Source organism: Falco cherrug, chromosome 4 (genome assembly GCF_023634085.1).
Source record: "Falco cherrug isolate bFalChe1 chromosome 4, bFalChe1.pri, whole genome shotgun sequence".
NCBI lineage: Eukaryota > Metazoa > Chordata > Aves > Falconiformes > Falconidae > Falco > Falco cherrug.
Genome location: NC_073700.1, coordinates 49,449,710 through 49,462,253, shown reverse-complemented (window position 1 = coordinate 49,462,253; position 12,544 = coordinate 49,449,710). Strand labels below are relative to the sequence as shown.

The 12,544-nt window shown below is 42.1% G+C and overlaps 1 protein-coding gene across 3 annotated transcripts in view; it reads right to left on the bottom strand.

The window, feature by feature from the left end:
• The window catches only part of KDM4B (lysine demethylase 4B), a 92,623-nt gene that overhangs the window by 64,086 nt on the left and 15,993 nt on the right, over positions 1–12,544 (bottom strand). For all 3 annotated transcript variants that reach the window (XM_055707162.1, XM_055707163.1, XM_055707164.1), the window contains exons 4-5: positions 11,825–11,939; positions 9,542–9,735 (exon numbers count right to left, since the gene is read on the bottom strand). In XM_055707162.1, coding sequence (XP_055563137.1) covers positions 9,542–9,735; positions 11,825–11,939 — 309 coding nt within the window. The remainder of the gene's footprint in view (positions 1–9,541; positions 9,736–11,824; positions 11,940–12,544) is intronic.

Below are 12,544 nucleotides of genomic sequence, written 5' to 3'. Positions count from 1 at the left end.
AAGCCACCTCACTGCAATTCAAGAAACAAGGGGAGAACAAGGTAACCAGGGGAGATCATCAGAAGATAAAGAGGAGTTGGACCTGTTGGAGCAAGTGCAGAGGTGGTCCCAAAGACCATCCAAGGGCTGGAGCACCTCTCCTACACAGACAGGCTGGGAGAGCTGGGGGTGTTCAGCCTGGAGAAAGGAGACCTTAGGGCAGCTCCTGGTACCCAAAGGGGACCCACAGGGACGCTGGGGAGGGACTCTTTGTCAGGGAGTGTAGTGATAGGGGGAGGGGTAACAATTTTGAACTGAAAGAGGGGAGATTTAGATTAGATATAAAGAAAAAAATATTCACTGTGAGGGGAGCGAGGCGCTGGCACACGTTGCCCAGAGCAGCTGTGGATGCCCCATCCCTGGCAGTGCTCAAGGGCAGGTTGCACAGGGCTTGGAGCAACCTGGGCTGGTGGCAGGTGTCCCTTCCTGTAGCAGGGAGGCGTTAAGGTCCCTTCCAACCCAAACCGTTCTACAATCTTATGATTCACTGGGCTTAGGACACATGCTCCTGCTCACTGCCTTTGGAAAAAAAATATGGATAATTGCTACAGAACAAAAGAAATCTGCTCACTAGTAATGAAAGGTATTTTTGGATTAGGAAACCCCTTGAGCTAGAGGCGCAATGCTTCTATACACACACACTTTTCTTTTTTGAGGAGAAAAAAACCCACATACCAAAGGTTTAATGCTCCTCACCCGTCATCAAGCTGCAGTTTCAAACCACAGCTACTACTTTGAAGCCAGTGCCTATGCTCTTGTCAGCATCAAAGCTAGAAGTGTTACAACTAAGATTTGATAAAGATCAGAGACAGTTTGTAAAGTTTCCTTTATCTCTTCTACTTGATCCCCTTTGTCACATTGATTGGCCAATTAGAAATCAAGTGGATAGAAACCCGGCATATGTATTACTCGGAACATTAACTGGTTAACAATTGCACAGCGCTGGGACAATGCAGACTGCTATTTAAGTACTGTCATTACTATAGCCTTCTGCTATTTTAAACTACACTTGCACTGCACTTGGCATCACCTAACGTCAGTTTTCTCCGATTAGTAAAGAAACATCACCCCACCCCGATTTCTGCCAACGTGCTAACAAAATGTGAATAAAGACAAAGCTCTGCAGTACCACTGTCGGTTCCTTCTGGTCCTTCCAACCCCTGCTTTCCGTGCCATACCGTGCCAGAATTTGCAAGCTCAGTCTCCCACAGGGCCCAAGTCAGATCAGGCTGAAAGAGCTGTATGAAGCGTGGAAGCACATCTCCCTCCCATCTTGTCTCAGTGGCAGAGTGCACTGTTCAGAAGCCTCAGTTATTAAAACCAATCTGTGATCCTGTCAAACTTCCATAGATCTTCATTTCAAATCAGGCCTAAGCTTTGAGCAGACCCTTTCAAAACGCAAGAGTAAGCCGCAGCTAGAGCCTTCTTGGATCAAAGACATGCTGCTCTCGATCCAGACTGGGACCACTGAGCTGTGATGAATTATTAGTGCTGGTGGAAAGAGCAGTACACACAATAAACACTGTCAGCAGAGTAGAAGCCCATTTGCAGACACTACTCTAAAAACAAGGATGTGATCACAGATCAGCATCGCCACCTGCCAAGATCATTATGGAAAGGTACAAAGACAAACCATAGATCAGAAGGATCTGCACTTTGCTAGGTTAGGCACAAGTCACAGATGAAACCCAACCTCTAAGAGCTTATAATTTCAGCAAACACAACAGGCCAAGTAAAGATGGACATAAAATGCACAGACTGAAAACTAACATGGCAGCAAAGTACATACTAATACCAGTGTCTTTTGCAGTCGGTTTAGACAAGAGTAAGAAACATAAAGAGGACTCCGGGGGCGGGGGGGGGGGGGGGGGGGGGGGGTGGTGACATACACAGCACAAAACTGAGTGAGAGGAAAGGAGACCAAGTGGGTACAGGCAGCCAGCTGGCTGAGGTAGTTTCATCTGTTCTCAGACAGAGCAACAGTCCCTCCTCAGACAAGTTCCATAGCTGACCCCATCAGTCCAAGCCTCTGGCTTGATCTTCATAGCATTTTCTCTCAAAACTAGATGAGGGTGAATGAAGAAAGGCAACACACCAGACCTGCCTCCCCTGCATCAGAAAAATTATCTTTTAATAATCTGTCTGCAACAGCATAATAAAACACAACAAAACTCCAAGTCTATTAAAAAGAAAAATCTCCACTATTCCAATTGCAGGCACCCAATTGGGAAGACAATCCACATCACACAAGTTAGAACTCCTTCCGTCTCCGTATTTTAGAGCAGACGCTCAGCTAGCACCATTCCCTTTCTAATGAGCTTTACATCATCCTTCACCCACAGCACCACCTCCAGGACGCACAGCACGCCTCAGACCCGGAGGCAGCCCAGAGGAAGGCTTGTTTGAATAGGAGTAGTATAGTGTGGTTTATATTGATTAACTAATGTCTGCGGTATATGAAGCCTGAAAGGCTGTATTAATAACTCGCTGCTGCACTGCTCTCATTTATCAGTGAATTACAGGAGGATGCAACTCTGCATCTCAATATATCACTCCTTTCATGAATCTCAGAGCAAATCAACATGCACGTGGATTCTCAATGCAGAAAGCCTATTCCAAAGCAGCTTTCACGTAACAGTTTTGGAAGGGGTAGGAGAGTGGAAAGCTGTTTGGCCTGGCCAAACTTAATCTCACTTTCCTCTTAATGCTTTTAATGAATATCACTGTTCCTTCCTCTATCCCTTTATCACCAGAAAAGGGTCCTGCTTTGCCAAATCTGCCTGAGAGCAAATGGTGTTGCAGTTAATCTATAAATCAACCATCACCATAAATTCTACTCTTTCTCCGTCCAAAACTGCAGAGCTGTAAAACAGATTACACAGGATAGCAAAGGCAGGAAGGAAATTTGTGAGCTGCAAGGAGTCCATCATGGCCAAATGGCCTTCCCCTGCCCCTCCTTTCTCCCCCAGTCCACCCCAACAAGCCTATAAATCTCTTATTGTCAGGCGTGGAACACACAAACAGCAAACATGCACACACATTTAAGAGCAAGGCAACCTCACACACTTTGCATGGAAGGCTGATGCAGACCTTGGGGGATCAAGAGAGGAAAGGCTGCAGTCTTCTTCTAAATTCCCCTAATGCCAAGAAACAGGAAAAGTCAGGGGGAAAAAAAAGTATCCATATGGAGCAAAATGAAAAGTCAGAGTGTAGCAAATTCAGAGTCCTCAGTTCCCTCAAGGGCAAAACACACATGTGATCCCAGGTAATCTAGCTTCAAGAAACTCACAGGATCTCCCGGGTGCAAGGGTTACTGAGATCCCAACAATCAAGACTTATAATCACATCTGATCAATTCAGCAACTCAACCACCTCATGCAATGGCCTCCTAAGGAAATGTAACAGTTAGAAGGCAATAAATGATGCAAGGGACAAGTGCCCTTCCCCCCTGCTGCCACACAATTCAGTATCAAACATGAAACCCAGCTGCTTTAAATGAGATTACATCAAGCTCCCAACAAACTGCAACATATGTGAGAGTGTGTTAAAGCAGAGGGATGGTGCAGCATGCCACATGGGGGAAATGGGGATAAGGACCCTGCATCCTGCATGGAAAAGGCAGGAGAGAAGCTGCAAGAATTAAGCTCCATGGCTGTATTAGGTCATTTTCATTCTCCAAGATAGTTTTCCAGGGACTAACGTTTTCTGCCCTGGGGGGAAGGATAGGACAAAAGTACCGATTAAGACAGCTGCAATGTTCCCTAAGAAGGGAGCAACATGAAAAATAAAACAATGAAAAATAAAATCAGCAGTGTGATTCTCAGCACTTCATATCTGCAGCTACTTTAGTATATGCTTTCAGCCAAGAATACAGAGCGCTCCTTTTACAATCCTCTCCCAGGGGAACAATCATGTCTTGCTTTAAATCTCCCCATCATATCACTGTTAAAAAACGTAAGCTTTCCCTGTTGATGGTGGCATCAGTTACAGATACTACAAATTTATTAAACTGTAGGTATTACACGCAAGTCCTTCGGTGGACTTGTTTTCCTCGATTCCTACAGACTTACCCAACACTGGGAACCTTGCTAGATACCTGGAGGAATGGAAGCAGAAATTCTAAAACACTTTAACCAACCAAGTTTTCAGGTAACTATGTACTTTCAAGTGAGTAGTCTTTAGACTTTTACAAGTCAGAATTCTAGAAGTGTTTTTTTTTAAAATGTAATTGTATCTGTGACCAGTGCTTTCAACTAATCATATTATTTTAAAAGTTCCTTTGGTAATTCGTCCTTAGTTCTGCCTAAACTGCTGTTCTGGCATAAAGTGTACTTTGTGATATCAAAGTCAAACAGATTATGCATGATCCACTTACAGCAAGGGAATGTTTTGGAGAGGAGACCATATAACTTTAAGCTAAAGCTGGTTCCTTATTTTAATTAAATGAGATTAAGCATCCATCATGATAAGGAAACAGGGACATTTCATAAAAATCAATTACCATCCTCACTGTCACTCTGTTTTAACATACGCCGTTTCCAAAAGAAAGAATACAGTATAACATCCCATTAGTACTTACAGAATGTATATTAAATATTATACAGCAGGATCAGTCACAAAATATATGAGGAAAAATAACCTTATTACCCAGTCAGGTGTTGCAGTGTTGACAAAACAAGATAGAGACATTACACCTCCAAAATATATCCATCAAATTCACATTATTGAGATTTAAAGTTTCCTTCAGCACTTCCCTACCACAGCAAGCCCTCAAGGTAGGTACTGCACATTTTTATAGAAATGAAACGAAGTGATGGTGGAGTATCGCAGTGTTTAAAAATAAGCTTTTGAAATTGCAAGGGCTGAGAAGCATACGTTCCTCAATAAAATGCTATTATAACCATGAAGTATGAGGCTTGGCATTCAGTTTTGTTGCTTCTGTCATTATAAAAATCAGTCTTCTGTCAGCATCTTTTGATAATATGCTCTTATGTTAGATCTCAGCATATGAACATATAAGGTAATTATACATAATATGTATAATTGATACAGTAAAAACTCCTACCACAAGAGGTTTAATATAGGCTGCAAAATCAAGAGAGACTATGAAAAGGTTGTAATTAAACTACTAATGGGAGAGGGACATTTTATTGTCATCTGAGAAAAAAGCAAGCAAGCAAGCAACTCAATCTGGCAGCTCCCTGCCCGAGAAGCTTAACATGAAGTTACACAACAGCTCTAATTCCTGGTATTTTTGATGGAAAGTGCCCACACCTTTCAGGCTACCTCTTCAGCCTGTCAGACTGATTTTCCAGCTAAAAAACAACAGCAGTGTGACTACAATGTAGACCAGATGCATACGCCTGAGAAACGGTGCATCAGAAGAGATTATCATCTTCAATATGAGGCAAGTATAACCCGAAAGGGGCAGCATAGGTATCTTTGCAGCAGCAGTCATTACGGCTAAAGATATATAACAGTGCTCATTCTTCTTGGTATACAAGAAGACAGAATTTAAGAAATAAATGCACTGCAATGTACAGGTATAGATAAATCACTTCGTGAGATGGGAAAAGCAGGGAAAAAAAAAGCTGTCTTCCATTACCCCCTTTCCTCTCCCTCATCACTGGATGACCCTTTACTGCTCAAGTACTTCACTTAGCACTGAACGATTTTTCACCCTGCACCCCCCGAGACACAACTCTGTGTAGACAACTCATATTGCTGCAGCCTGTTCTACTCTGCTTACAGAAAGAAACACCACCAGAAAGTGTTGGCAGCAGGACTTCTCTGCAGTGACAGAGACACACATTAATCAAGGAGCTGTATGACGAAGCAGATGCTCATTAGGTTATACAAAGGAGCCACCTTCAGCTGTTGAAGCGCAGACATTTATTTTAACTGTAATCCCAACAGCCCCCAAAGCACCTGTTTTATAAGAGGTATAACCCAAAATTCCAGAGACAGAAGTGAGAGACACATACAAAATAATACTTCAATAACCATCTCCCTGACCCATGAGCCAGATTCCTGTCTCAGCTTATCTCTGTCCACTGAGGTGGCTTCTCATGGTCCAAACATACCACCCAGACCTCCCTGAGAAGGTACTTCACCTCACAGCAAATAAACATTGAATTTTCTTGTAGAACACACTTGAATGAGGTCTGGGAGGCAACCTCAATCGGCCCGATTCCTTCCTCACCTTGCCTTCATAAGGAAACAGAGCTGGTGGCTTCTCACCACTCCTACACGCTACCCTGAAAAGCAGGGCTTCTTGTCGCACAACCTGGAATAAAGCAGCCTAAGATAATTTATGAGGGACATGAAGAAAGAGTTATGGTTTTTAACACATAATTTTGAAGTAGAATACTACCAATACACAGAGTGCTTGGTTTCACTATATAAATATCTCTGACAGCCCAAACAATAACTCTGCATCTTATTTTAGAGCTCAGCCCCAAACCGGTAGACTTCGTAACTCTCCATACTCCTGCTATTCCCCGAGGTGCTTCTAAGATGATCACTGTCAGAGTCAGAGAGTCTATAAAAAGGATGGAGGAAGCTGGGAAATTTCCGCAGAGGTGGTGCCAGAAAAACAGAACTAACATTTTAGCCATCCTTGAGCAAAGCCAGGCTGCGCTGCCGGCATCTCATCACCGCAGCCCAAGAGCTCCCCCAGCCGAGCTCCGGGATGGACGGCTTGTCATCGCGGGTACCCGGAGCGTTCCGGGGCTGCTCAAAGGGGTTCACATTCGCTCTTCCCAAGCCAATGCTTGTTCAGAGAGGAGCGTGAGAACTCGTCAGCAGAAGCTGTCATAGTGGAAAACAAGGAAGAAACGACTCGGGCAAGCGGCATACTCCTGGGAACGGGGGGAGGGGCTGCCAAACCAGCAGTGGCGTCCTGTCACAATGTATCTAGTTCTGTTACACACTGTCATCTATTTAAAAAAAAAAACTCCACTGAACGGGAAAACGTTTTGCCCAAAACATGGTCTGACCTCAAAATCCTTGTTTTCCCCCAGCTGTGTAAGGTTTCTAGAACCAGTTACTGTAAAAGAACTATACAAACACAGAATGGTTGGTTAAAAATCATCCCCTCCTGAGTAAATACTTTTTTTAAAAACCACCAAAACCACAAAAAAAACCAACCAACAAACAACCAAAAAACAACCAGATGCAGAGCATGTTCCTGCTTTGATTTTTAACCAGCAACACCTGAGCTCTTCCAGGTTTTTATGATTTCTCTTCTCTGTTCCAAACAAGCAGTAGTGACTGAACATTTCAACAGCTGAAACCCTTCTTAGGGGAATATTAGGTGTTCCCCAGCATCTCAAAATCCTCAGACGATCAGACAGAAATAAGAGCTACCAAGAACTTGTAAGATCTGATATGTGCCAGATACAAGTTTCCATCTACAATTTCTACCTCTTTCTGATTCTTAACCTCTTCACACAAACACACTACACAAAGCTGTTTCAGGTTTTCCTGTCTGGACGTTTGTTTGTTTCTCTACTACGCAATCTGTATTCCCCACGGAAACAAAAGCAAACATAAAGACATAAGGAAAAAACTCTGTTTAGTAAAGATGAGGCAACAGCTTCATGCAATGACTTTATCATCCTTATAATGTACACAGTATGTGAAGATACGCACACATTGTATCTATAGTATTAAAAAAAAACACCAAAACTCAAAAAACACCCAAATCACCAAAAACCCCCAAAACATGACCAAACCAAACAACAGCATGATGTTCTTAAGATGCACGCAAGCAGAAAAACAGTTTAGGTCAGGCTAGAAATACTTCATCTATACTTCATTTAGCATCTGTTCTCTTAACTGTTGCTCACAATGTGAGAGTCTGCAGAACAGCCCTTATTTTCATGCCATAACCAGCTTCTTTTTTCAAGGTCATCTGTTCCGATTTCCACTTTTTGAAAGCAATAACCCTATTCTGGGCTTGGAACAAAAAGCAAGATGATGACAGATGAGGCAGAACTGTAACACTCAGGGAGGAAAGGAGCAGTCAGAGGCAGCCATGATCGCACGACCCTAATGCAAACGTCAGGTCAGATGCTCGTACAACTCTGAGCAGCCAGCTCTTTGGTGCTGACATGCTGAGACCACCACACTGAAGGCAACACTGGCTTTGCTGGTGGTCGCTGTGCTGTATGGGCAAAGGAGAGGCAGTGCTTCTCGCGTGCTGGTGGCACCATCTACTGGGAACAGGAACCAAATAAACAGGGCTCTGAATGAACACTTCTGAAGCTGAAGGAAAAACCTGACAGCATCTAAACTAAGAGCATGTCACATTTCATTTGTAAGCCAGAGACATGTTTCTTGAGATCAAGCTTGTTTAAACAGAGGTATCATAAGAGATTCTGCAAATTCCATGCACATCTGCCTGAAAGAGGGAGACTAAGGATCAGGTATGCTGAGGAAACAGATTTTCTGACACGTTGGAAAGATTTTTTAAATTCACATTAAGACTATAGCTGGATGTTACAGATTCAGCCCCTCCCTTCCACTCCCTTTCAAGATTAAAAGAACACTATATCCATTCATTACAGCCTCTTTGCTGTCGGTAGCTTTTATATGCCCACAGGCACTAACAGCCTGGAGATACTTGGTGTCACTGGGGACTCATATCACAGAGAGATGGGAGAATCTCGTCTGCCACTGCCAGGGCACAATGACAGCAGCTTCACAATGACATTTAAGCTCTAATTTGCACGCAAATGTCAATATTTATTAGTCACATCAAGATCTTCAGCAAAGCTCTTCTGGGTTGCTAAGTCTCTGTGGTTATACTTTTAAGTAGGAGGCTTGAGAAAGAAGAATACAGACTCTTGGTAACTTATTTCAGATTTCTCAGGTTGTTAATTTCATCCTTATCTACTGGTCATTTTTGTGGAAAGTTACTTCCAACCAGTCTATGCATCAGCCATGTTGAAAAATGCTTACTGTTAGAATTTCTAAGAACTAACCATGAAAAAGCAACCCTTTGACCTACCTTATCCCTGGAGTTGTAAGCATATTTACACATTTAAATAATGGAAATTTTAAAGTAACAGATGTTTCCTGCCTACAGCACAACCCAAGTGCAACAGACTTTCATTATTAAAGTGCATCTGAAGCAACCACACATTCCCATCACGATTTGCTCTCCCATATTGGTGGGAGTGCTCTCCTGCACATTAGTTCTCAAAAATCCCCAAGTGTTGAAACCTGTTTTTAATCGTGGTGTCAGCAAGTCTCCCTAATTCTACTGCTTTTCTAGAAAGTTAGAATTAGGCCTCTGAGCAAGTCAGCATGAAAGAAAGTGTTGAGTAGGAGAGGAGCAAAAAATAAAATAAAAAAAAAAAAAAAACAAAAAAAGGAGGAAGTGAGAGATTAGTAAGCCTAATGGGATCAGGTAGATGTGAAGAAAAGGATATTGCAGTGGTCTCTAAGAAGAGGGCAAAGGTACGCAGCCACCATCTATTAGTGCTCTGTCACTTACCAGGATTTTGGCTCCCCAAAATGCAAGTAGTTGATACTGTAGAGATCCATGTCCTCTGTATGCCAAGCAAACGTTGTCTTCCACATCCCAAAGTAGAGGTAGGGAGTGTTTACACCTTCTATGATAATGCCACACTCGTGTTCCACCATGTCTAAGAGGGTATTCAGATTGCCAATATTCCACTCTTCCACATCCTGTAGTTTGGGATAAATGGTTTGTATTGGAGCAGATCAGGACTTGCTATAGCAGAGTAACAGCCCACAGCTTCCTTTCAATGCCTTCAAACGTGGATATCCTAGTGTTATTTGTGTTAATTTAATTCCACCTCCTTCCAGAACGCTTACTTTTAATGTTCATCAATAACCATGAAAAGCATGCCTTACCGCTACTTCATGGCAAAGGAATTGATTGCTAACTTCTCACTAAATGTGTTCTCTGAAGAGGCACTTGTACTACGCAATACCCTACTATTAAATAACTGTTCTACTACTAAACACAAGATAAACCAAGGGTAAAATACACTTCTCTCAATGATATATTCCATCCAGATGTTCTTCACCTGATGAACACATAGCAGCTAGACTTCAAGGTGGCCAAAGTGGCAGAGACCTGTACCTCAGCTCAGTGCTTCACAGAAAGAGCAGGGAAGACAGTCTTCTTGTTATCAACATTCAAACAGAAAAAGCAGTAAGACATTCTACATCTGAAAGCTGGCTTTCTCTACTTCAGTATGAAATGGTGAAGTCGCATAAACTGGTATAAATCTGTAACCTTGAGATGACCCGAGAGTAATAGACTCCAAAAGGAAACCAAGAGTCTACTTCACACCCCTTTCCCCAGCCTACTTAACACGCATGCAAGTAACTGGTAAGCATGCGAGCAATCCCAGCTTCATGCTGCTTGCAGGAGTAACTGCAGGACAGTGAAACACAGGCTGCTCAATCCTGAAACTTTCTACATCAACCTGAAAAAAAAAAATAATCACCCAGGGGCAGGGAGGAAATGGCTAAAAAGTGAGATGAAAAGTGAGACAATGCAGAGGAAGAATGTGTTTCATGACTCTCACACCTCAATACTTGCAGCAATGTCAGTAATTGGGCAATAGGAAATGTTCTTTAGATGTGACTGGTGATTCAACTACTTAATTTCTGCTTATAGGAACCTGAAGGAAATAGAAGGCAACACAATGTGTATTCAGTACATTGCAGAAGCTACCTCTCCTGAAGTTTGCATTTGTGCCTGGTTATGTCACCTCCCCTTGGTCGTATCATGGACAAGAATGTGAAATTCTCATCAAAGCACCAAATACTATGGATAACTTTGATGTCCATGGCTGTGAAGACCTCAGATATCTACGTGTATCCCAAATAATTCCATCTTAAACCATGTTGATAATAAACTCTTACATTAACATTCAGTTTATACTGCAGACAATCAGACACCACTCCAAAAAAGGGCCACTTTCCCCTCAAAAGGAGACTACAGAGAAAGGGCACTGCTTTAAATTATCTGCCTAAACAGAGCAAGAAGATAAGCAACCTTTATCATTTACAGCAGAAGAAACAGCAACAGAGTTACTTTAAGCCTAGGATGCAATTTCACAAAGGAAAAGCTTAAACAATTTGAAGTGTAAAATAATTTAGCGCACAGGTGCATTGCATCCCAGTATAGCTGCCTACAAAGGAAAAATCCAAATGCAAATACTTTCGTTGTGTTAAGAATCAAAAGTATTTTTGATTAAGCATCCAATTTCTTAAAATGCTGCTTTTTTCTGGCTCTCGAAGATGCTTCAGCAGAAATAGCTATTTTTTATCCCCTTTTTAAAAATAGGAAATAAAGAAGACAAAACAAAACACAAACCCAAACCCTAGCATAATAGGGATCAGGATCAGCAGCTTACTTTTAATTTACCTGCATGCCATCACATACATCTGGGCACAACATTATACCAGTCCAGGCTTCTTTAACAAACTTTTCTGCAAGCTAGATACAATTTCTGGCCACACGCTTTGTAAGAACTCATTTAAATTACTTTTTTCCTCATTTTTCTAGTAAAACTAAACTTTTCACAGCTTCCACTGACTCTGTTACCTTAAAACTCTGGGGAAGGTGGAAAGTTTAGTCACACTTCCATAATGAGGGGAAAATAAAGATATTACTTTTTTTTTTTTTAAGACTGCTAATCAAATAAATACTGAATTACTCTTTTCCTTAATGAGAAAAGAGCAACAAGGAAGTCAGTGTCCATATTTAAAATAAATAAAACAGAAGCATTTAACTTACTGCATCATATAGTGAGCCACTGATATCAGCCCCATAAATTGGTGAGACAAAAGTGAGATTCTTCCAGTACTTGCGCTCCAAGTCTTCAAAATCTTGATGGCGTGGAGTACAATACCTGATAAGAACATGGAAAAGATAAGAATGTAAGACCACCTAAGGAACACTCATCACAGAAGGATGAATGACTGAAAAGAAGCATGCATTTCAAAGTAGGCACACTCAGGAGGTTATTGAAGGTGCACTTCATTTTTAATTCTGCTCAGATTAATACCATTTATTGCCTTTTACACCTTTCTACAAAACCTCTTTGCACACACTGACAAACAGGATGTGCACTTACGTGAAGCACCAGATGCCCACCCTAAAGACACCCGAGATGCAGTTTTACACAGGGAGCTGAAGGCAGGTAAAGCACTCAGGTGTGTGCTGCATTAACAGTATTTCAAAGTTGATTGCATAATGCCAGCATTGCTCGAGTTAAAACACAAGGTACTCCAGAGCATTAAAGAGTGACTCTGGAAAAAGGATGCCACTGCGGTTGGTATCAGTTGGCTTGTCCCAGCTAACTGACGCGCTCTGCAAAGTTCCCAGGCACTTTGGAAGACACTCACGTTACTAATAATGGCTCAGGCACCCCATGATATTTGCATTTCTACCTCAGCAATGAAACCCATTTTCCAGAACAACCATTAATACATTGAGAACTCTCCCTTGAGTCCC